Below are 22839 nucleotides of genomic sequence, written 5' to 3' on the forward strand. Positions count from 1 at the left end.
CAGTCTTACAGCTACATAAACAGCCGGCTCCAGCAGAAGGCAGTGGGCCCTACTCTTTAAAATTATGCTTGGAATCCTGCATGTGGAGGGAGAAACCACACGCTATCTTGTCCATGCCAGGGCATACGTGAGCCTGGAGATAATGCTGAGAACCTTTGCTGTCTCGTTCTGATGTGGGTACAAGCTGAATCGCAAATGTGATTTTGATGAGAAAGTCCCTGAGAAAGTTATTGCCGATGAAATAGGAGTTGGAGCTGAAGGTGGCCCCTCCTTTTCCCACACATTTCTAGATGGTCTCAGAGGAGGGGAGAAGCTCCTCTGACTTCATTGTCTTGACTCCCAGGAGCCTAGTTCTGGCTGTTTGGAGAGCATCACAGAGCCTCTCGTTTATTTTTATCCATCTGCTCTGTTCTTCTCTCCCCACCCTTTGAATGGAAAGAGGAAAGCTGAAAGGACTTACATCTGTGTTTTCACTAGAAAATGGCAGCTTTTAAGATGGCATGCCTCCTGCTAGCTGATTTCAGATCAGCTTGGATGACAAAGATAGTCAGAGTAGTTTCGCCGATTATGACAACTGTAACACTGATCACCTCATGCCGGCTGAATGGCTATTGTCAAGGAGACCAGAGGTAAGAAGGGTGAGGATATAGTGAAAAGAGAGCCCTGTGAGCTGCTGGTGAGAATGTAAATTGGCGCAGTCCCTATGGAAAATGGTATGGAGTTTCCTCAAAAAACTAAAAACTGAACTACCATATGATCCAGCAATTTCACTTCTGGGTATATATCCAAAGAAAATGAAAATGGGATATCAAAAAGATATCTGCACTCCCTTGCTTATTACAGCATTAGTCACAATAACCAAGACATGTAAACAACCAGAGTATCTATCAATGGATGAATGGATAAAGAAGATACAGCATATATGTATAAGATATGATATACATTGGGTTAGTCAAAAAATTTCATTCGGATTTTTCTATAACATCTTATGAAAAGCCCAAATGAAATTTTTTGGAAGGGAAACCCGATGCTTCCAAACACCTGATAGAGTATCTTTTAGCCATTATTTGCCACAATGTAGATGGATATTGAGGCATTTGAGGTCATTATGCTTAGTGAGATTAGTCAGACAGAGAAAGCATCATCATACGGTATGATATTCTTGCCTGGGAAATTGCAAGGACAGTGGAGCCTGGCAGGCCACAGTCCATGGGGTTGCAAAGAGCTGGACATGACTTAGCAACAACTTAGCAATGAGTACACACACATACACTGTAGGATATATATATATATATATATATATATATATATATATACTTAAATATAGAATTGAAAGCACTCAAATTTGTAGAAATAGAGGGTAGAATGGTGGTTAGCAGGGCCTGGGGGAATTGGGAAGATGTTGGTCAAAGGGTACAAACTTGACTAAAAAACAAGATAAAGACACAAGCATACCAGCTAGAGAAGGATGCTGACAGTGAGGGAGATTGTGTATATGTGAAGCACAGAGTATAAGGAAATTTTTATACTTTCTGCTTACTTTTGCTGTGAAGTGAAAACTTGTCTGAAAAATCTATTAAGAGAAAAAAACTACCTTCCTTGTGGCAGTGGATTCAACAAATTCAATTTTATTTTTCTTTGTGATTACAATTTTGTGGGCTTTTCTATTCTATTCTCTCTCTCTCTCTCTCTCTCTATATATATATATATATATATATATATATATATATATACACCCACACACATATTTCAATGCCCAAAATTCCTGATCTTAGTTAAATAAAACAGCATTAAAAACAGGCTTACAACAACCAGGGTGACATTATTTTTAAAAGTGCTTTTCTGGATGTATTACTTGAACTGAAGTTGAGAAGCAAAGAAATAGCTTAGTGCTAAGCTGGTGTGATTTCTGCATCAGGTACGTCATCTTTCTGGATTCTGGCATCCCCACTTGTAAAATGAGGGTATTGGACTAGATGGGCTTTAACATCCTTCCAACTCAAAGGACCCTTGAACGCAGAGCAAACATTTCACATTAGTTTTCCCTGGCAGTGATGGTGAGTCTGCACTTCGGCTCCAAGCTGTCTCACTCCACCCTCTTGTGACCCTCTTCAGAGGATGGTGGGAAAGTTCATGGTGAGGAAGGAGGCCTTAGCCAGCATTTTAAAAAGGATCAAGGCCTCGGGCTCCATTTTGCTCTACTTACCTGAACAAACAGTCTTGTTTTTAGACTTGGCGTGAGCCAACCCAAAGCCAAACACGGCTTTGGTGTTTCTGGATAAATCTCAGTCCTGTTTGCGTCACGGTGACTCAAAAGGGCTGAGAAATTGCTGACCACAATTCAAGAGAATGCAATGATTTGGACACAGAAGACAAAAGTCTGTAATAAGAATTTTAAACCCAAAGTCAGCAATCCTGGAGGGACATCATATAACTCCCACAAGCATTTTAAATGACATGCTGAAAGCCTCTTATCATTTTAAATCAATAGAGCTATAGCTGTTACTTCTAATCATCTGTTCAACCAAAAATAATTTACCTGACAATGCTGTTATTATATAGGAAGAGCTTACAAAATGAGGACCCTGAATCCCAAATTCCCACAATTGAGAACCTTTGAGAAAATATCAGCAATGGAGTGAAAAGTGAACTTAGGAGGGCAATTGATCGAATGTTCTGGAAACTCTCACCACAGTCACTGTTCAGACCGGATGGCCTTTGGCCTCATCCTCCCACCAATATCCTTTCTTCATCTTGCTTGAAAATTGCTTGAGGCACCAGAAATAGCTCTGCGTGTCAGGCAGGGAAATTCCTTCCCTTCCTTCCTTCTCTCCCTCCCTTCCTTCACCCCTTCTTCTTCATCGCCCCCAAACATAGGATCTTATGAAAGTATCACGGGCAACAAACAAGAGACAAAATCACTAAGATGTCTGTTCACCTCTTGTTTGACCTTTGATGGCAGCAGAAACATCACAGATACCAAGAGGATTGTAGCACTAGGCCCCTGGGAAACAGAAAACCAGCCCTGGTAGTCTTTTCAAGGAAAATATCAAATAACTGTCTCCAGTTGTTTCAAGCATTGCAAACGAGGTGCGATCTGTGAAAACCCTTTATCTATTATTCTTAGCGCTCCATAAATGTGGAGCACTCTTCTTATTTATTGAACTGGGAGACACTGTTAAGGGGTTCCTGCTTCAATCTGAAACCACATTATATTTTGTAAGCCAGGTAGGTAGGGCAATTGGGTGAATATAAATGGGGATAAAAATAAGAAACCTGGGTCCCTGCTCTGGCACCTTGGTCACTGGCAAACCTTCACAACCTGATGTCTCTGTTTCTCCTTTTATTTTTAAAAGGAGCGAGATCAGGATGGGGGAAGAGAAAACACAGCTGTAAGATCCTTGGTCTACTTCTTGTCATTCCCCACAGTCAAATCTACTCTCCAAGCGATACTCATTTTACACATAAGTTACTGTCGATGACTTGTCCCTGTGTTTACCTTCAAGTGAATTTAAAAAAAAGGCTATTTCAGATGCTATTCACCTTCGCATCCGATTCAGCCACCTAATTTGGGTTTTTCATGCCCTCTGCCAGGATTTCTACCTTCCCTAGGCTGAACGTTTTTTTCAAAGCCCTTTGGTGGCAGTCTTGGGTGGTGACATACCCTGCTCTCAGAAATGAGTCACCGGTGTCTGGGCGCGTCCTTCCGCCCCCTACTCTGTCATTCCTCTCGGTTATTTTCATCTACTACTTAGTTGCCTGCTTCCCAAACACTTTTATAGACTCGAATCTCTTATCAGCTTCACCAGCGTTCACCCTTGGACTTTTCATGGTCATCTTGCTACGCGTCTTAGAGAGACACTCCCTGAGCTCACTTATTGGACTAGACTGCAGACGCCGGTGTTAGCATTTCCTTTGTGACTCTTCCTAACAGCTCCCAGCAAAACTTTTTGTAGCCATATTTCCTCCAACGTTGAGGCTTGAAGCGGAACCAGCCACTTTCTGCAAAGACCAAAGGCTCGGGCAAAGGGGTGTAACCACCGGCTTTGTGTTAAAGACCAAGTCTCAGTGAAAAATGGAAATCTTTGAAATTCAATATTTTTCTTGTTTGATTAATGATAACAGTCACACCTAACCTATTGCTATCACTATTATTAGCAATAATGCTATTGGTAACTAATCTTAGTGCAGACAATGCCTGAGCCAGATTTATGCCCGTTAGCTATCGTCAACACTTAAACAGAATAATATAGGTACTGTTTTTTTTTTTCTTTCTGTTCCATTTGACAGATCAGAAAATGGCACAATAAGGTCAGGTGATTGGCTCAGACTCACACAGAAATTTGAGCTCCGCTTGAATGCCTCCTGGCTTCAGCATCTGTGTTATACCATGTGGAAAGAAACACTGTGCCTAGAGGAGTGGGGAGTGCCTCCCAGAGGGATTGGGAGGGACAAAAGGAGTGAAGGAAGCTATCCATCACTAAACCGTGTGGGGCCGGCTTCACTCTCAGGCCCGCAGTCCTCGTCTGCATGATGTGGATGCAGGTTTTATGATACAGAGCACTCCTTGCTTGTTCTGCTTATGTCTGCCCCCTGTTGGCCTGCGGCAGTGAAAGAATGAATGGGACACTGTTATATCCCAGGCAAGCCTGTCCAGCGGGTGTCCATCAAGCACTTAGCAGGCATCAGCACTGGCCCCCAAGGTGCAGAATGTGGACCTGGGTAGAATTCTGAGTTTCTGTAGAAGAACCTCCTAAAGAGCTTAATGCACCCTAGTTCTGCAATCCACAGCAGAACTGTCAGGGGGTGGACCAGTGCCGTTGCAAACTAAGTGAAAATAGGAAATCAGAAAAACAAAATATCAGTGTTAAGGTTGACTTTTGCCCTAAAAACATCTTCCAGACCCAGATGACCTGAGGTTTTGGTTTTAAGAAATTTGAATGGAGTGGCAAGGGGCAGAATATTAAAGTGTAAGGCTTCCCTAAGGCCATCAGCCTATATCACAAAAAGCTATAATTCCAAGGGGTTAAATCCTTAGTAGGAGAGAGAAATAGAAATACCCTTCACCACAAGCCACAAAGGCTTTCAATAAAATAGAATATAAGATATATAAGGAAACAAAGCACTATGTGCAAAAGCCAGCTGAAATACCAGATGAGACAAGCAAACTTTTCAGATATCAGAAGTATCAGATGCAAAGTGTAGGATAAGTATGTTCAAAGATAAAAAGGTAGGGTTTAAAAAAGTGAATAAGGAATAAGAAACTACTGAACATAGGACTAAGCATATAAAAAGAACTAAATATTACAAATGAAAAATACAATCATTAAAGTTGAAACTCAGTGGATGCTTTTAATGGGAGATTATTTACAACAGAAGGGAGAGATAATAACCTGGGAGGTGGAGCTAAAAAAATTATGCTGAATGTAGAAAGAGACAAAGACAGATTAGGAAACATGGAGGACAGAGGGAGAACGTCTGACTTGCCTAATCGGTTATAGAATAAGAGCAGAGAAAGAGGGAACTAGGTTGAGACAATGTTGAAAAGATAAAGGCTTAGAGTTTTCTAGATAATGAAAGAGATCTTAGGAGATTTAGAAAGTCAAGCAAATCCTAAGGGGGGGAAATATATATATATCTAGACATAATACAATAAAATTACAGAACAACAAAGAAGATCTTCAAAGCAGCTCGAGAGACAATACAGACTACTTACAGGAGAAGGACTGAGAGTAGCTTCTCAGCAGCAGAGATAGAAACCAGGAAACAGTGAAATATAAGAGCAATGTACTCAGAGAAATGGAGTCTCCCATCAAGGATGACGTATGGAACATAAATGTCTCTCCAGAATGAGGGCAGACAAAGGTGTTTTCAAATAAAACCCTCAGTATAGTAAATCCTGTAGTATGTATTCCTGACCTAGGAAAGTGACTCCTGATGGACAGTTTGATGCAAGAAGGAATGATAACCAAAAAAGCAGTAAGATGTGGCTCTATACAAAATTCCATCATCTAAAATCTTGTAAGATTAGAAACATTACAAGGTAGAAATAAATAATCCAATAATAAAAGCATGTAATTTGAGAGGAAATGATCAAAACTGAGATGCTTTGAGGTCCTTACGTTGTCCCAGAGAAGGGTAAATATATTCATTGATTAATTAAACTCAGATTCTGTTATATCTAGACACATGCTAAAATTTCAAGAGCAACTATTAAAAGACTAAAATAAATAAATAAAACATTTAGACTCAAACATCATAAGAGAAAAGTGGAATGAGGAAAAAATTCTCAATCTATAAGAATGAAGCAAAAATAAGACTGGAATAGATGAGACAAATAGAAACCACAAAATGAGATGGAAAAAATAAACTCAACTATCTTAGTTTTTCCAGTACATTTAAATGTACTAAATGCACCAATTAAAGTACAAATATTGTGAGTCTTGTCTTAAATATAAATCCAGCCATCTGATGTTTACAAGAGGCATAAGCATAACTAAACCACAAAATTTCAGAAAAGTTGACAGTGAAGATGTGAAATGAGATATACCAGTCAAATATTAGTAAAAGTCTGGTATAACTATATTAATATCAGAAAGAAATAGATATTAAGGCAAACAACTACAATTAATATTACTAGAGACAAGGGATTCCTATATAATGATGACAAGGCCAAGGTGCATAGAAGATGAAACTGTAACTATAAGCATAGACTCAGAATATATGAGATAAAAATAGAACAACATGGAGAAACAGATTAATCTTCCTGCACAATAAAATAGCTCTCCTAGCAACTGGTGGAACAAAACTACCCTCCCCCTCAAAAAAAAAAATCAGTAAAAATATATAAGATTTGAAGACTATTCTGACAAGGGTCATCTTATCCGTCTTTTCCCTGCTACTCCTTCAAGAGGCAGGGAGCTATGACACCTTTCTGTGGTAGGTTAAGTTTAGAAGGATACGATGAGAGGGAATGAGGGAACACTGCAAATTGGTGGTCACATCTGGTTCACCACTGGGTGTTGCTGAATTTTATAAAGTGTTGATGAATCACCTTAAAAAACTAGGAATAAAACTACCATATGACCCAGCAATCCCATCACTAGGCATATACTCTGAGGAAACCAAAATTGAAAACGACACATGTACCCCAGTGTTCACTGAGGCACTATTTACAATAGCTAGAACATGAAAGCAATCTAGATGTCCATCAACAGATGAATGGGTAAAGAAGTTGTGGTACATATACATAATGAAATATTACTCAGCCCTAAAAAGGAATGCATTTGAGTCAGTTCTAATGAAGTAGATGAACCTACAGCCTATTATACAGAGTGAAGTAAGTCAGAAAGAGAAGCAAATATCATACATTAACACATACATATGGAATCTAGAAAGATGGTACCGATGAACATATTTGCAGGGCAGTAATGGAGATGCCTGGAGAATCCCAGGGACAGAGGAGCCTGGTGGGCTGCCGTCTATGGGATCGCACGGAGTTGGACACGACTGAAGTGACGCAGCAGCAGCAGCAGCAATGGAGATGCAGACATAGAGGACAGACTCATGGACAGAGGTGGTGGGGAAGGAGAGGATGGGATGGATGGAGAGAGTAGCATGGAAACATATACACTACCATATGTTAAACAGATAACCAATGGGAATTCACTACATGACTCAGGGAACCCAAACCAGGGCTCTGTAACAATCTAGAGGGGTGGGAAGGGGTGGGAGGTGGGAGGGAGGCTCATAGGAAGGGGACATATGTACACCTATGGCTGGTTCATGCTGATGTATGGCAGAAGCCGACACAATATTGCAAAGCACTTATCCTTCAATTAAAATTAAATAAATTTTTTAAAAAAGTAGTCATGAATCATAGAAGCTTATATTAAAGTATCATGCTTCAGCTACAATTTGATAAATAACTGTAGAAAATCTCTGGGTTTTTCACTTACACAAGGAGTATATTGTAATTAAAAAAATAAACACACACGTGCAATCCATCCTTGTCATATCAGAGTTATGCAAATTAATGTCTTCAAAGCATATCACAAAAAAGTGAGGGAGGGATAAATTAGGAGACTGGGATTGACATATACACATTGTTGTTGTTGTTGAGTCCGTAAGTGGTGTCTGACTCTTTGGCAACCCCATGGACTATAGCTTGCCAGGCTCCTCTGTCCATGGAATTTTCCAGGCAAGAATACTGGAGTGGGTTGGCACTTCCTCTGCCAGAGGATCTTCCTGGATCAGGGGTTGAACCGGCATCTCCTGCATTTGCAGGCGGATTCCTCACCCCTGAGTCACCTGGGAATACACATTACAATATATAAAATAGGTAACTAATAAGGAACTACTGTATAGTACAGGGAACTAGTCTCCATGCTCTGTAGTGACTTACATGGGAACATAATCTAGAAGAGTAGTTATATATGTGTATGTATAACTGATTCACTTTGTTGTACTGCAGAAACTAATGCAACATTCTAAATAAATGATATTCCAAAAAAAAATTAGATAAAAAAATCTTCCTAAGGACTCCTTTAATTTCTAACTCTCCAAAGTCATAGAGAAAGAATTTTTAAAATGAAACTACTGTAAAGATATCGTACTTTATTTGTTTTTCAAGAGAGGATAAAGGTTGACAAGACAAGATGGAGTTTCTTTCACTTGAGCCCTCACTATTAAAATCCTAATGAAATATTTCTTGTTCCTTGAAGACTGCTGTATAAAGAAGATTTGATTTTTTCTGAGTAACTGGAAACATTTTCACGAGGACATGTCTCACTAAAGATAGCCCCTGGGTTTTTGGATTTTATGTGAGGAGATCAATTAAGGCAGCTCACTACCTTTCTGTTTTCTTCCCAGAGCTGGTCTAGCTGCTATGTATTTACCCCTTTTCTCTAGCACTCAAGGAGGCGCAAAGAGCAAGCAAAGGAAAAGTTCAGCTTTTTCAAGTGCCCAGATGAGTGTTCTTCATTGAAATGAATTCAGCCTGCTTTGGGGAGTTATCTTAGGTTCAAATCCCTTAGAATAAAACTTACAAAGTCATTGTTTTCCTGCTTCATTACCCATAAATAATTTATGAATTTATATTATAATTTTTCTTCCAGCTAAATCAGAGCTCTACGATTTTGCAAATAATTCCACCCCGAAGCTAATGACACACACATTCCTGAGATTTTCATTTCAAGTTTACCATCGCTGTCAGCCTGTGCAATTTGCCTGATTAACCTGCGAAAAGTGTTCTCCTTCATGAATGCTGTTCAGAAATAAACAGCTATTGTAAAGGGAGACAAGGGCCGGTTCTGGAACTCAAATTCTTGGTGATCTTAAATGATGATGTATGAAAGGGAGAAAAAGAGAGAACAATTTGATTTGCTCCAACTAGGTTGACCCAGAAAGGAGAAGAGCAGAAAAATTGCTTCGCCTAAGCCAACATGACATCAAGTCAGACAAGAGCAGCACTCACAGTATCCAGTATCCAAGGCTCATTTAAAAAATATACAGTCTGGATCTGAAAGACATTTAAATGCCGGCAATAAAAAAGTCTTTGCTCATTCTGTTTTCCTATTGCTCCTTTTCTCCTACTCACTGGTAACAGCTTCTTCATCCTTTTTTGAGACACTGACTTGATCGGATACTGGGGTGGGACTCCCATTCAACTCTGGTTGAATGATGATTGAATTTGAAGCTCAGGTAGGAGAAACAGCCATCCAATGCTAAAAATCAACCAGACGTAGAAAGGGAAGCTAGCTTTGTAGGGCAAGGTAGACATTCCCTTTGTAACAAGGACTTAGAATTCTCCTCCATTTCTATAACTTTAAAATGCACTCCTGACCAGTACCTAGTCTGACTTAGGTTAAAGCTAAGTTTGTCTGCCATCCCCCAAAGTGTTGTGAGCTCTTTGATTATGTTCTAGTCATTTATACTTGGCTCATATTACAGTACAATAAACAGCTCTTGAATGAGTGATGAATTTTTCTCTTTTTTTCTATAAGATTTGTCTCAGAGTTGAAAAGAGTAATGAACTGATTCTTATCAATTTAAAAATCTTGCCTTGGGATTTCCCTGGAGGTCCAGTGGTTAAGACTCCATGCTCTCAATGCAGGGGGTACAGGTTTGATCCCTGGTTGTGGAACTAAGATCCCATATATCTTGTGGTGTGCCAAAAAAATAAAATAAATTTTAAAAAATGATAGAAACAGAAGAGATACTAGATCCTCTAGCAGTTTTAAGTCATGATATTCTGAGAACCTGGGTTCTGGGCAGCTGCCTCAAGGAAACCTGGAAAGGCCAGAAGGTGTTGAAAAGAGTGGTCAACTGGGCCATTTTAGCTCTAAACAAAAACTTCATAAAAAAAAATCTTGCCTTGGTCATCTGTGTTTGAGGTTGACAATGTTTCTGTTTACAAACGTGTCCATTCAGTCTGTGCGTGACACAGAGGGACAAATGTTCCTGCCTTCTGGACAGCAGGCTTGGTCACGTGACCTGCTTTGGTCACGTGACCAGATGGAAACGCGGCGTTGTGTGCCTTCCGGGCGGAGACTTGACAGTCCCCTTGCCACGTTCTCTCTTCCCCCTGCCGCTGCAACATGCGATGTGCTCAGTCACTCAGTCATGTCCAACTCTTTGTGACCCCATGAACTGTAGCTCGCCAGGTTCCTCTGCCCATGGGATTTTCCAGGCAAGAATACAGAGGTGGGCTGCCATTTCTTACTCCAGGGTGAAGCTCCAGATAATGGCTTCTCTGTCACCCTGAGTTCTAGAGGGAGAGTGCCGACCATGTGTGGCTGACCCGCAGTCAAGTCAATGGTGGGCACTTGGTACAAACAAGAAATAAACTTGTGTTTTTGTAAGTCATTCTGGGGGTTGTTTGTCACGCTTCAGGATCTGGCTTGGCCCTTCCAGATCAATACAAGTATTGGAAAAGCTTCTAAAGATATTACACAAACCCAACTTCCAAAAAATTATTTGCTAGCCAGCAATATAAGTGGTGCTGCTACAGCTGCTGGTTCATTCATTTACTGTCAGCCTATCTGTTTTTTTTTTTTTTTTTCTAATAGCTTGGTCAGTCTTTTAGATGCAAGAAAATACCCATGAAGTCAGAGCCTTTGACGATAATGACCATGAATGAACTTAAGTAATAAAATTATTGTGTATTGCAGATATGTTTCTACCTTTAGCCTTTACCAAGAGAAGTCAATTTTCACTCAAACAGGTTTCTTTTCATCTGGTTTTCTCTACAGTGTTTATGCCTGAGGTTTACTGCTGGCAGTAAAGAGTGTCCAAGTATGTTATGGGAATAGCCAAATTCCCAGTGCTTTAAAATGTATTCCATAGGCCCTAGAGTCAGTTAAAAGCTGATTGATTATACAGCAAATACATCAAAACTAGTATTTATGAAAAAAATCCCATTTCTTCAGCTCTATCTCTCATAAGCCTGAACATCACATCTGGGAGTCATGGTGCAAATATCTCAGACAGCTATGAGAAAAATGACTGCAGCCTTTCCATAAGCTTCTCAATAATTTAATGGAAGAGCTATGTCCACTGATCCTGCTCATGAACACATATTTTACATGGTATGGTTTGGGCAGTTTAGTATGACTTGTCTGTTCAGGTTTTCATCATCAAGTCACTGAAAACACCTACTAAATAGATGAATAAAGCACAAGTAATGGAAATGAGTGTGCAGATATGAACTTTTTCACCCCATTAGTTCAGAACCGACAACATTTTTGTTTAATTTGTTTAAAATATGGGGCGAAGACTTCTGGCTTCAGAAAGGAAGACAAGCTATCAGATATGGCCTAGATCAAAAGTGTTACATTTGTTTAATATTTTCAATGTGCATATGTGGTCAATGATGATTCATTTGTTCACACTCTTGTTGTTTAGTTGCCAAGTCATGTCTGACTCTTTGCAACCCCATGGACTGTAGCCTGCCAGGTTCCTCTGTCTATGGGATTTTCCAGGCAAGAATGCTGGAGTGGGTTGCCATTTGCTTCTCCACGGGATCTTCCTGACCCAGGGATCAAACCCATGTCTCCTCCTTGGCAGCTAGAATCTTTATCACTAAGCCACCTGGGAAGCCCTATTTGTTAACATGACTTCCACATATTCTTTATTGGTGTAGTCTATCTCAGATTACAAAATCAAATTCCTACTTCCTCTAGGCTAACATTTTATGACACTCTGTATTAGATACATTTCCCTGGAGGAAATCTGGTGTGTCTAACTGGTTTGATAAACAATGTTATTTTGCAAATGGTCACTTCTGCCTTTTCGATGATGCTAGCACTAACAACATGTGATGATGGAGACTGTATATGCTAGTTAGTTTTACTAAGCGCTACCCCACAGAGGAGAACTCAATAAATACATGATTGATTGATTGATACCCATAGAACACATCATTTTGGGTTTAGCTGAAGTCAGGCATTCTGAAAGAAAACTTCATGTCTGAAGGGGAAAATAAGCATATCAACATACCATAAAATAGACATAAAATCTGTATAGCCACATTTGCAGTCTGAAAGTGTAACATTTCATTTTTATGACATAGAGGTCAGCAAAGCTCTTGCTTAAATGTTTCTGAGGACAAAGGAGAGTTTAGAAACAGAGTTGAAAGTGGTTTTGTTGGTAAAATTACCCCCCAAATGATTTCAGACCATTTGTACCCAAAGCAAGCTGTGCAAAAGTTTTCCCCCTTTAAAACGTGTGGCCTGACTTCATTGCTGGAATCCACATGAGCCTCTGTATGTGTCTTGAAGCAGTGGAGTGGAATGGGCTTCGGTATCTCTCAGGGACTAAGGTAGCCAGTGGAGTGGACGTTTCTCCCCACGGCATACAGCCTGATGCAATTAAACACAGCCTTGCCTGAGCTGAAAGAAAGGTCTCTGCTTCTCCTATTTTCACTGTTCTTCCACATTCCTGAAGGAAGAGGTTCCCAAGGATGTAAAAACAGTCCACTGTCCGTTGGGTGTGAGCTGAAAATTCTACAGAAGGGGCAGGCATTCCATCCAGGTTTCCAACAGTGCATATTATTGAATTAGATGTGTGCTTCCTCCAAGCCCGTGGAAGATGCTGAATATCCCAGAGATAAGCCATCATTTTACATGTGCGTATGATGACATTCCCTACCTGGGCTTCATCAACCACAAGCCTCTAAATGAAACAAAAACTGTATTGGGAGGCCTCCCCGACCATGACATGCTGCTGGTGTTGCCCAGAGAAGAGCAGAAATGGAGACCGAGTAAGTTGGGTGGTTTGGCCTTAATGTTTTGTATTTTCTCCCTGCTTTGAAAGCTCATTGTATTTTGCTGCTGTGATTGCCAAAGGTTCACTGAAAAGGAAACTAGGGTGTCTCCATGGGGGGTTTGTAGCCAACAGATACAGCAAGTCCAGGCAGGACTGAGCAGTTCACAGTCTGAACGGAGTTGAGCAGTAGCTGTTTGTTTGCTGGGGTGAATGGGGCATAATTTATTCAGCTGCAGCAGAGACTGAAAGCCAATCTGGCCTTGACCCATTTATCTTTAGAAAACTAATTAAAGCGCAGAATCTGGTTTACTGTTGTTACTGAGGTTTTAGCTTCTCCTGTTTGGGCCATGCAAAGACTGAGGATGTGTATGTATTATCTCCACATGTGTCTGTGTCTCGTTGCCGAGGTGGAAGATGGAAAATATCAGTTTCACCTAAAGACAGCGGCGGAGGCTCTAGATAGTAAAGCAGTTTCTTAAACACAGCCTGACATCCTTTTGAAATGCAAAAGAGTGGATTAGCCGGATGCAGAATCCTTTGAGGTGACAATGAAATGCCACGGCAATTTAAAATGAACAGCAGACAGTTTCCCTCATCCTTACAACCAAGACTTCCTAAATCACACCAAAATGGTCCCAAAGAGGCATGGAAGAACATTTTTATGAGCAGCATTTTATTCCGAAACTGAGATTAACCATCAGGCAGGAAACGGCAGCCAGAATGTGAGTTGCTTTGTCCATTTTGCTTCCGAACCATAAGAAAAGTGTTTGGGTTCCCAGGACTTGGTGATATTTGCTAAGTACTTAAATTTGTACCTATTAATATTAACACCTGTGGCACGCTCATACATTTCAGGAACTGCATTGTGTTTTTGGAAGAAACGTATCCAATAATAGACATCTGATTTGGGGGAGCCTAACTAAAGAGGATTATAGGAGGCAAGCAGAGAAGTCCAGCACAGTTGGGGAGTGAGTGGAGATGATATTATGATTTACATTCTTTCCAGTATGTTTAAGGACATTATTCTTCTTGGGGAAAACCCTGAGGGTCATGATAACTATCAGATAAGGAGGTTGGACTAGGTCAACTGCCAGACAATCTGGAGATACAAAGAGAATGCTGCTGAGGGTTGGCACACTCTGTCAGCTGGAGCCAGTTGAGTTTTATCAAGTGGACCAAAGTAATAGAACCCTGACTTGTCCTACCACTGATGCTTTCTTCTCCCACTTTCCATTTAGCACCAGGAGACCTTAAGCTATTTGTCTTTCCTGTTCCTTCCTCAAGATCTTCCCTTCCAGAGTCCTTCTGGAAGGAGTACCTTCCTTCAGATTTACCTTTAAACTTTCAGATATACCTCTAACCTTTTTTCCCTTATCCAAACTGCCCTGGGCTCCTAGACCTGGAATGATGAATAGGGAGACTACTCAGAGGACATTTTCATTTAAACACATGAACTTGAGAGGAGGAAATTTAGACATAGTGTTGCCATTGCCTGAATTGAGGATCAGGCAGGCGTGTAGCATCATGACATAGGTGTACTACATGAATAAATGAATTCATCAGGTGAGAGGCATCCTCTCGTACAGGTCCATGATGCTAAGGAGGGCTCAGATCTTTCTGAAGTGGTAGGACCAGCATGGAGTGGTATTAAAAAAACCACTGGATCACGTAACTATTTGATTATTATGATTAATACGGAAAGTCAGGTAGGATAACCTGGGCGTGCCTGTCCTCATCTCCAATACAAATTGCTCTGTCACAGTAAATACCCAATAGTCTCTCCCTAAATGCAATAAAACACATCAGTAAATTTGAGTAGGAGAAAAAAAATAAACAAGCTGTATCACAAATATTCCTTACCCCCCTAAATTCTCTATGTTCCCAGCTAATGGAAAAATTAGCTCCTTATGCATGAGAGTTGATGTTGGTTTGTTGTTATTATTAGGGAGGTAATTATTTGCTCAGCACAAGAGAAAAAAAAAAAGCCAATATATTCTATCAGGGAACAGAGAGTTTTTCAGGCAGGCTACACATACTCTGAATGTTGGGACAGAATTTAAATCAGCCACCAAATGAGCTAGTCTTCCACAAAGCTGAGACTAAAAACCTTGCCACTGAGAAAGAAAACCAAAAATGTCTTTAACCATAAATAGCAAGCCGAGAGGACATTCCTAAACCCACTGGTCACATGTAGTTATCGATGTTCGCTCTCTGGACAGTTTGGAAAGAGGAAGTGGAGGTGGGATTTCTCGGGAGCTCCCTGGAACAACTGTACAAAGACAAATGGGGGTGAGAAGAAGAATAAGAAGACCAAAGCTTACACTATGTTGCATTGTCCTCCACACAATCCTCTGGGAAGCAAGAGGAAAACAAATTCAAAGGAAAAAGAAAGAGAGATTATTCTATACATAATAGTACAGCACAGGTATAACGTTTAGCTTTGCAGACTAGCATTCCACCTACCACCACTCCCAATCCCCTCAGAATGACAAGTAGAATATTCAAGAACCTGCACACATGGCATGGTGTTGAATACTTACTGGAGACCCATTGGTCTAACTCATTGCCAACTTGATTGAATTAACTTCCAAGTCCAGTATTTTTTTTATCTACTTTAATAAAACGTATTCTGCTAAGACACACAATTTACTGTATTATTACTTTTGCTCTAACTAATCAGCTGGAGTAAAATAACTGACATTTTCTGCCCAAGCGTGTCCAGGGGTTGTATAGCATGTTGTACAGCAATATTCTGAGCCGTACAACTAACCGTCCTTAACAGAGGATGACCTGAAACACTGCGCTGTGGGCAGCTCTTAAAAATCCAGCTATTTTTATGCTGATTTATTCTTATACTCTATACTTTCAGTGACGGTTGGGTGAAATTTTCTCTAAAGAAATAATTATTTTGCACTAAATTATTAAGAGAATTCACAGGATGTAAAGTTAAGAAAAAAAGAAAGAGAATCAATCTCTTCCTGATTTCAAATAAACACCCCTGGTCTATTTAATTGAAAATCCGTAACAGTGGGCTGGGACAGAAGGACTACTAGAGTGAGTGTGGGTGATAGGAAAGAGACACAGGATAACGGGACCAGTTTGTTAATCAGATTAGTTGATGGCATTTTTATCTTGAACAAACCATAGCAGGAAGGACTGTAGTTATTTTCTGATGAGTCAGCTTTCCATCAGCAATGGAATTTATATGAGGATATTCATTCATTATGGGGTGATAAAAATTACTTTACAATAGCATGTCTGAAAGCTATACCTAAACAATTTTCTTTTTGCCAGTATAAATTTGGAGGAACATATGGAGTGTTTCCTAATGATATAAAATAATTGACTGCTTTATAAAGGTAAGAAGAGACTAGATGATGCTACTGATATATTTTAAAGAGAGAGTTTTGTTTTCAATTATTTTATATAAGGTTTAGCAGCAGTTTACCCAGTTGGGGATTAGGAGATTTACTTCTAAAAACAATCCCCATAACTACCACTTCACATAAAATATAGCTTTATAATAGCTGGCATAAGAACATTTACCGATGGAACCCAAAGTTAATGCCACAGGTACTAATTTTAAATCGTAGTACGAAGTGATTCTCTAAGTTTTACAGTTAAGTCATTTTCACTTTGGCAAAAGGGGTGGGGTGATTGGGATGGTCTTTCAGTTGCTGCCCTTTTGAAGCATGTGCTCTGCTGAAACACTGAGAGAAATTAAAGGAAGTCTTTTCCAATTACCCTTCTTTTTGGGGACACAGGCTTCTTATAAATATTCAGGAAACATCGTTGCAGGAGAAAATGAAAACAGGAGTAGGTAACAAGAGATTTGTTCATAAACATTCCAAATAGGCAGTAATATATGTCAGACCCAGCAGGACCCTTCACCTACACATGCATCTTGAGGATGATTTTATCTGACTGATGCCCAGCACTGTCTGGCCAAGGGAACCTCTCCAACCTTTTCGCTATTCAGAGCTGTGTTGACCCCACAAAGGAAAGAAAGCTTTGGAGGAAACAATGGCTGCACATGGAGATTCTGATGTTAGCTTTGGAGCTAGCTTGTGTTTCTCAAGAATAACCTTGTCTTGCTCCTGTTGACAAGGAAGCAGTTCCTTGGCCTTAGGGGTGGAAAAGTAGCTCCAGGTTGGTTATGAATGGCTATGAATTACCAATTGCTGATTCTTACAATCTGAGAAGGAATCAGAATTTAATTGAATAAGAAATTAATAAAACTGCTATTCTCCCTTATAGAGCCTGGAGCTACACCTATGACGAAGTAAGTACTCATGCCACTGGAGAATATTTTAGAATAAAATTGGTTTATTGATTTGGATTTGTATACACTGACTCTGGTCCTTATGTACTTTGAGTTTGAAAAGGAAAGTGTCAGTCGCTCAGTCATGTCCGACTCTTTGCGACCCCATGAACTGCTCCGTCCATGGAATTCTTCAGGCCAGAATACTGGAGTGGGTAGCCGTTCCCTTCTCCAGGGGAGTATCTCTTGAGTTTAGTCTTTGTTTTTTCCTTATGATATGATTAACCATTACTAATTCTTTTAAAAAATGATTAAATATACTTTAGGGGTGCATAAAATAGAAGATCCTAAATCAGTTTGCTATTTTCCAGGACTTCTCAAGACTCTTATATTTGGGGCATTTTGAGGATGGCCAGTGAAGTTCCTTTTTAAAAGAAAAGGTTCCAATTCCAATTTCCATATCTACTAGATTTTAGGCATCATATAAAATTCTCAAAGTGTTGATGTTTTATTCGAGCTGTACTGAATTGTACAAATACTGTTGCCTTGGGAAAAGCATTTTGCTCGCTCTACTTCCTTTATTTGAGTGTGTGAATGTGTGTGAGTGTGTGTGTGTGTATGTGAGTGTGTGTGTGAGTGTGTGTCTTTATCTTTCCTGGGAGGAGAGAAGACTGTGCTTCTGTTTCAAAGGCAAAAAAATTAATTAGTAGTAGATGTCATTATATTGTTCAAAATCAATGCAGTTTTAACTAAGTGGATAATGTTCTCCACTTGTTTTCCAATTTTATTTTCCTGTGGTAAGAACATTTAACCTGAGATCTAGCCTCTTAACCAATATAGTACTGTTATCTATAGCACAATGGTTGCACAGCAGATCTCCAAAACTTACTAATCTCGCATTGTGCCTAGTTCTGAAAGTAGAATTTATAAAAATTCTGAAAAGCATGAATTGTTTCAATAATTATGCAGAGCCAACTGAAATAGGAAAGGAAAAAAGAAGGAAAGAGAGACACGGGGAGGTCAAGCCCATACTCATAAACTGCTTTGGTTAAAAGGATCTTTGCATATAAAGGGATTTATAAAATGAGAATGCAAACAATGGAATCTAATGAAACCATCATTTTGTTGAAAAGAAAAAAGGTGACTAACTTTAAACTTTTCCTGAAATTGTGAATGGACAATAGATATAACTAAGGTAAAGTACAAAGGTGAAGCAATTACACAGATTATCCCTTTTGCAAAACCTATACTGAAGAGGGAGTTTTACTTGCTAATAAACAGTAAATTTATAACATAATTTAGTGGTTAATGACTGCACTTACCCCTTCATATTGGAGCTTCCTGGATAGGCCTTTGTGTTGTAAGTACATTTGATTTTTATAGAGAATAATGCTGAGATTACTTATTATGAGGTCAAATGCTACCAATTTAATCTTACAAGTTCTACACTGTAGATGGATATTAACTAAAATGATAATTTATAATAGTGACTAATAAAAGTATTTTCATAACCAGAAACCCTTGGGATCTGAGTTTATATGACATAATCAGATGTGGTTCAAGTGTTTATGACCTTAAGGCTTTTATCTGTTAATTTTACATCAAGATAATTGGCAAAGCAACATTAACAGCACTAACAATTACAGGTATATAAATTGTTTATACTGCTATAAATTATATTGAAAACATTCAGGCAGTTTTTCTTGGAAATTATGAGCTTTTCATTTTTGTAGCAAAATTTGATGTCTGAAACACATTGAAAATCGTGTTTACTATATTTATGGTTGTAATCTCTAAGTAAATGGCTTCAATGATAGATATTTGGTCCCCTGACACACATTTAAATGGATCAAAGAGTGACCATTTCTAAGGATGTCAACTTTTAAAATACACACAAAAAAGAAAAAAAATAGTGGTAATATTGATTTGGAGTCTTTTGGCAAGGTATTTTCAAACAGAAAACTTTGCATAAAAGGAACATTCATAATAAAGTTACACTGTATCATAGTTAAATAAATAACTAAAATAGATGAATAAGAAATGTACTTTTGTAATTATATCTCTGGAAGACATTGTAACTTAGTCTTCAAATTAATATTTCAGAAGAAATATGGAGTTGAAAATCTGGTCATTGGATGAGTGGATTAATAGTGATAAGACTTCTTAAATAACCTAATTCTTGACCTAAAAGGAAGATCTCATTACTTTTCAATATTCTAATTAAGATCAGGAGCAGATATAAGGCTGGAATGACTTTTACAACCAACTTTTTCAGAATCCCATCACGTCTTCTGAAGAATAACCTTGGTAACAGAAAGTGGCCACGATGACCATCAATCTGGGGGACTCACCAGCCGGTCCAAGCTCGTGCCAGCAGCAGTGGTAGGTCTTTCCTCAGGATTGTAAGGCCTGAATCGTGTATTAAAATTTTCAGGAGCTGAGCGAGCAGATCTGAGAGCTGGAGCAGGTTTGGGTTGGCCACATCCCTGAAACACCTGGAAGAACCATGGAAAGATTAGGAAGTTACACAAGGAGTTTCTTCCTAGAGCACGCAGTGCGCTGGCTTCCACATTTTTATGGAACTCTTATCTCCAAAACCACTCTGACTCTGAAACCTAAACAAGTACAAACACCAGTGAAACAGAATTACCCCATCAAAGTGACTGACTTATAACCGGACTCTCATTTTCAACATATACAGTCAGTCCTCGTTACTCATGGATTCTGTTTTTGTGAATTTGCCTACAGTTGACCCTCTCCTGGATTTGATCCCTGGGTTGGGAATATCCCCCGAAGAAGGGAATGGCAACCCATCCCAGTATTCTTGCCTAAGAAATCCCATGGACAGAGGAGCCTGGCAGGCTACAGTCCACAGGGCTGTAAAGAGTTGGATGCGACTGAGGGACAACCCTTTCACTTTAAACTGGTCCTCTCCATATCTATGGGCTTCCCTTGTGGCTCAGTTTGGAAGGAATCCACCTGCAATGCGGGAGACCTTGGTTTGATTGCTGGGTTGGGAAGATGCCCTGGAGAAGGGAAAGGCTACCCACTCCAGTATTCTGGCCTGGAGAATTCCATGGACTATTTAGTCCATGAGGTTGCAAAGAGTCAGACACAACTGAGCGACTTTCACTTCACTTCTCCACATCCATGGGTTTCGAATCCTCAAATTCAACGAAACTCAGATCACATTCAATTTTGAGATCTGCAGGGGCTCCTGGAACTAATCTCCTGCAGATAGTGAGGGAAGACTATACTCATTAAAATTAATTTGTAACCCCCCAAATAAAAATTCAAACATGTCTGCAGACATCAGCAGAGAGGCCAAGTTCATTTTTCCAGCTGAAGCAGTCTAACAAGGCAAAGCTCTGCCTTCTTGTTTCAGCTCTTAAACTCTAAATGAGTTTCTCCTTGGTGATATATTTAATGCCACATTTTTTTGTGTGTGTTTTACAAATACTTGGTGATTTCCCTTTTTAAAACAGCCCCCAACTGTAGCGTTGAAGTTCTGTCTAGTTCCTAAGGCTATGATATGCCCTATGGAGAAAACTGTGTTTTAGATAAACTTCATTCAGGTATGAGTTATGGTACACTTGACTATGAATTCAATGTTAATGAATCAATAAAGTGAAAGTGAAGTTGCTCAGTCGTGTCCGACTCTTTGTGACCCCGTGGACTGTAGCCTACCAGGCTCCTCCAACCATGGGATTCTTCAGGCAAGAATACTGGAGCGGGTTGCCATTTCCTTCTCCAGGGGATCTTCCCAACCCAGGGATCAAACTCAGGTCTCCCACATTGGAGGCAGACACTTTAACCTCTGAGCCACCAGGGAAGCCCAATGAATCAATAATATGTATCAAATAAGGTGTCTTTCAGGATAGACACATAAAACAAGGCTATATGCATTGACTGGTTGGTGAAAATGTGACAAAAAGCTTGAAGGAGAGGTTGAGTGGGATGGATTGAGGTACCGGGATTGACATATATACACCACTATGTATAAAATAGATAACTAATGAAAATCTACTTCAGAGAACAGAGAACTCCACCCAGTGCTCTGCGTGACCTAAATGGGAAGGAAATCCAAAAAAGAGGGGACATACATGTATGTATAGTTGATTTACTTTGCCATATAACAGAAACTAACACACTATAAAGCACTATAAAGCAACTATACTCCGATTAAAAAAAAAAAGCTTGTAGGAACCTAACCCTGTATTTCTCATAGGAGCAATGGTTTAGTATTTGCTAATTCAGGGTCTGCGGTGACTTATAGAACATAACTTTACAGATAATGAGAATCGACTATATTCAACATGGAATGATTTCTGGATCAAAGAAATGTCCCAGATATTTTCATGTCCTTGAATTTGTCATTCAAGAAACATTTGTTTGGGATTCTTGTTACTGATACAAATGTATCTCATGTATAGCCTGAATGTGTGCTAGGTTATGTCTGACTCTTTGCAACCCCATGGACTATATATAGTCTGCCAGGTTCCTCTGTCCATGGGATTCTCCAGGCAAGAATACTGGAATGGGTTGCCATTTCCTTCTCCAGGGGATCTTCCTGACCCAGGGCTTGAACTCGAGTCTCCTGAATTGGCAGGCAGATTCTTTACCACTGAGCCACCTGGGAAGCCCCTCATTTATAACATATAAAGTCAAATAACTTGAGTGTCTCCCCTTTGAATAATGAAAGCCTTTACTGGAAGAATTCTTTGAAAACACTCTCTTGAGCCACAGTGAAGAAATAGGACAAGCAAATGTGGATAAATTCCCTAGAATGACAGATCCTTCTAATTTTGTTGTTGACAGCTGTTCATGTCACAATTAGGCTTGCCATGGGAAATCAAACATTCTATTGTAATGATCTCAGGGACCGAGCTGCTAGTTCTTTTCCACAGTGATTTCACTTGGGGTGCTGTGGGAATACCTCCTTTGCTAGTTTTATTTTATTTATTTATTTATTTTGCTAGTTTTAGAAGCTTCGTACTCTCTGCTGGTTATCCAGAGATAATCCCTTTGCCAGGATTACAGGAAATCTAGTTACATTTCCAGGAAGTTTTGATGAAGTTTAACTTTGCCTTTCTTTCTACACAGGAGATGGTTCTACCCTGGACACTTTCTTTAGTAAGCTTTTCGGGACTATTTATGTCATCCAATTCTTAATGTACACGGCTGTGTTGAGAATGCATTCCTTCTGGCTTTGTTATTTGATTCTGTGTTGTTTAACTCTAAAATACAAGTTTTTCATTAGGCATTTTATGGGATTTCACTGAAGTATACAGAGGGCCCCTGGGTGTCATTCT

General features: G+C 39.6%; 1 protein-coding gene across 2 annotated transcripts in view; it reads right to left on the reverse strand.

Moving 5' to 3' along the window:
* The window catches only part of GPC6 (glypican 6), a 1189310-nt gene that overhangs the window by 75416 nt on the left and 1091055 nt on the right, over positions 1 to 22839 (reverse strand). Inside the window, exons 6-7 of one of the 2 annotated variants that reach the window (XM_070471522.1) lie at positions 19879 to 20022; positions 15588 to 15617 (exon numbers count right to left, since the gene is read on the reverse strand). In XM_070471522.1, the coding sequence (XP_070327623.1) occupies positions 15588 to 15617; positions 19879 to 20022 (174 nt within the window). The remainder of the gene's footprint in view (positions 1 to 15587; positions 15618 to 19878; positions 20023 to 22839) is intronic. The other variant, XM_020884423.2, reaches the window with a different exon arrangement.

Source organism: Odocoileus virginianus, chromosome 8 (assembly GCF_023699985.2).
Source record: "Odocoileus virginianus isolate 20LAN1187 ecotype Illinois chromosome 8, Ovbor_1.2, whole genome shotgun sequence".
In the NCBI taxonomy this organism is placed as follows: domain Eukaryota; kingdom Metazoa; phylum Chordata; class Mammalia; order Artiodactyla; family Cervidae; genus Odocoileus; species Odocoileus virginianus.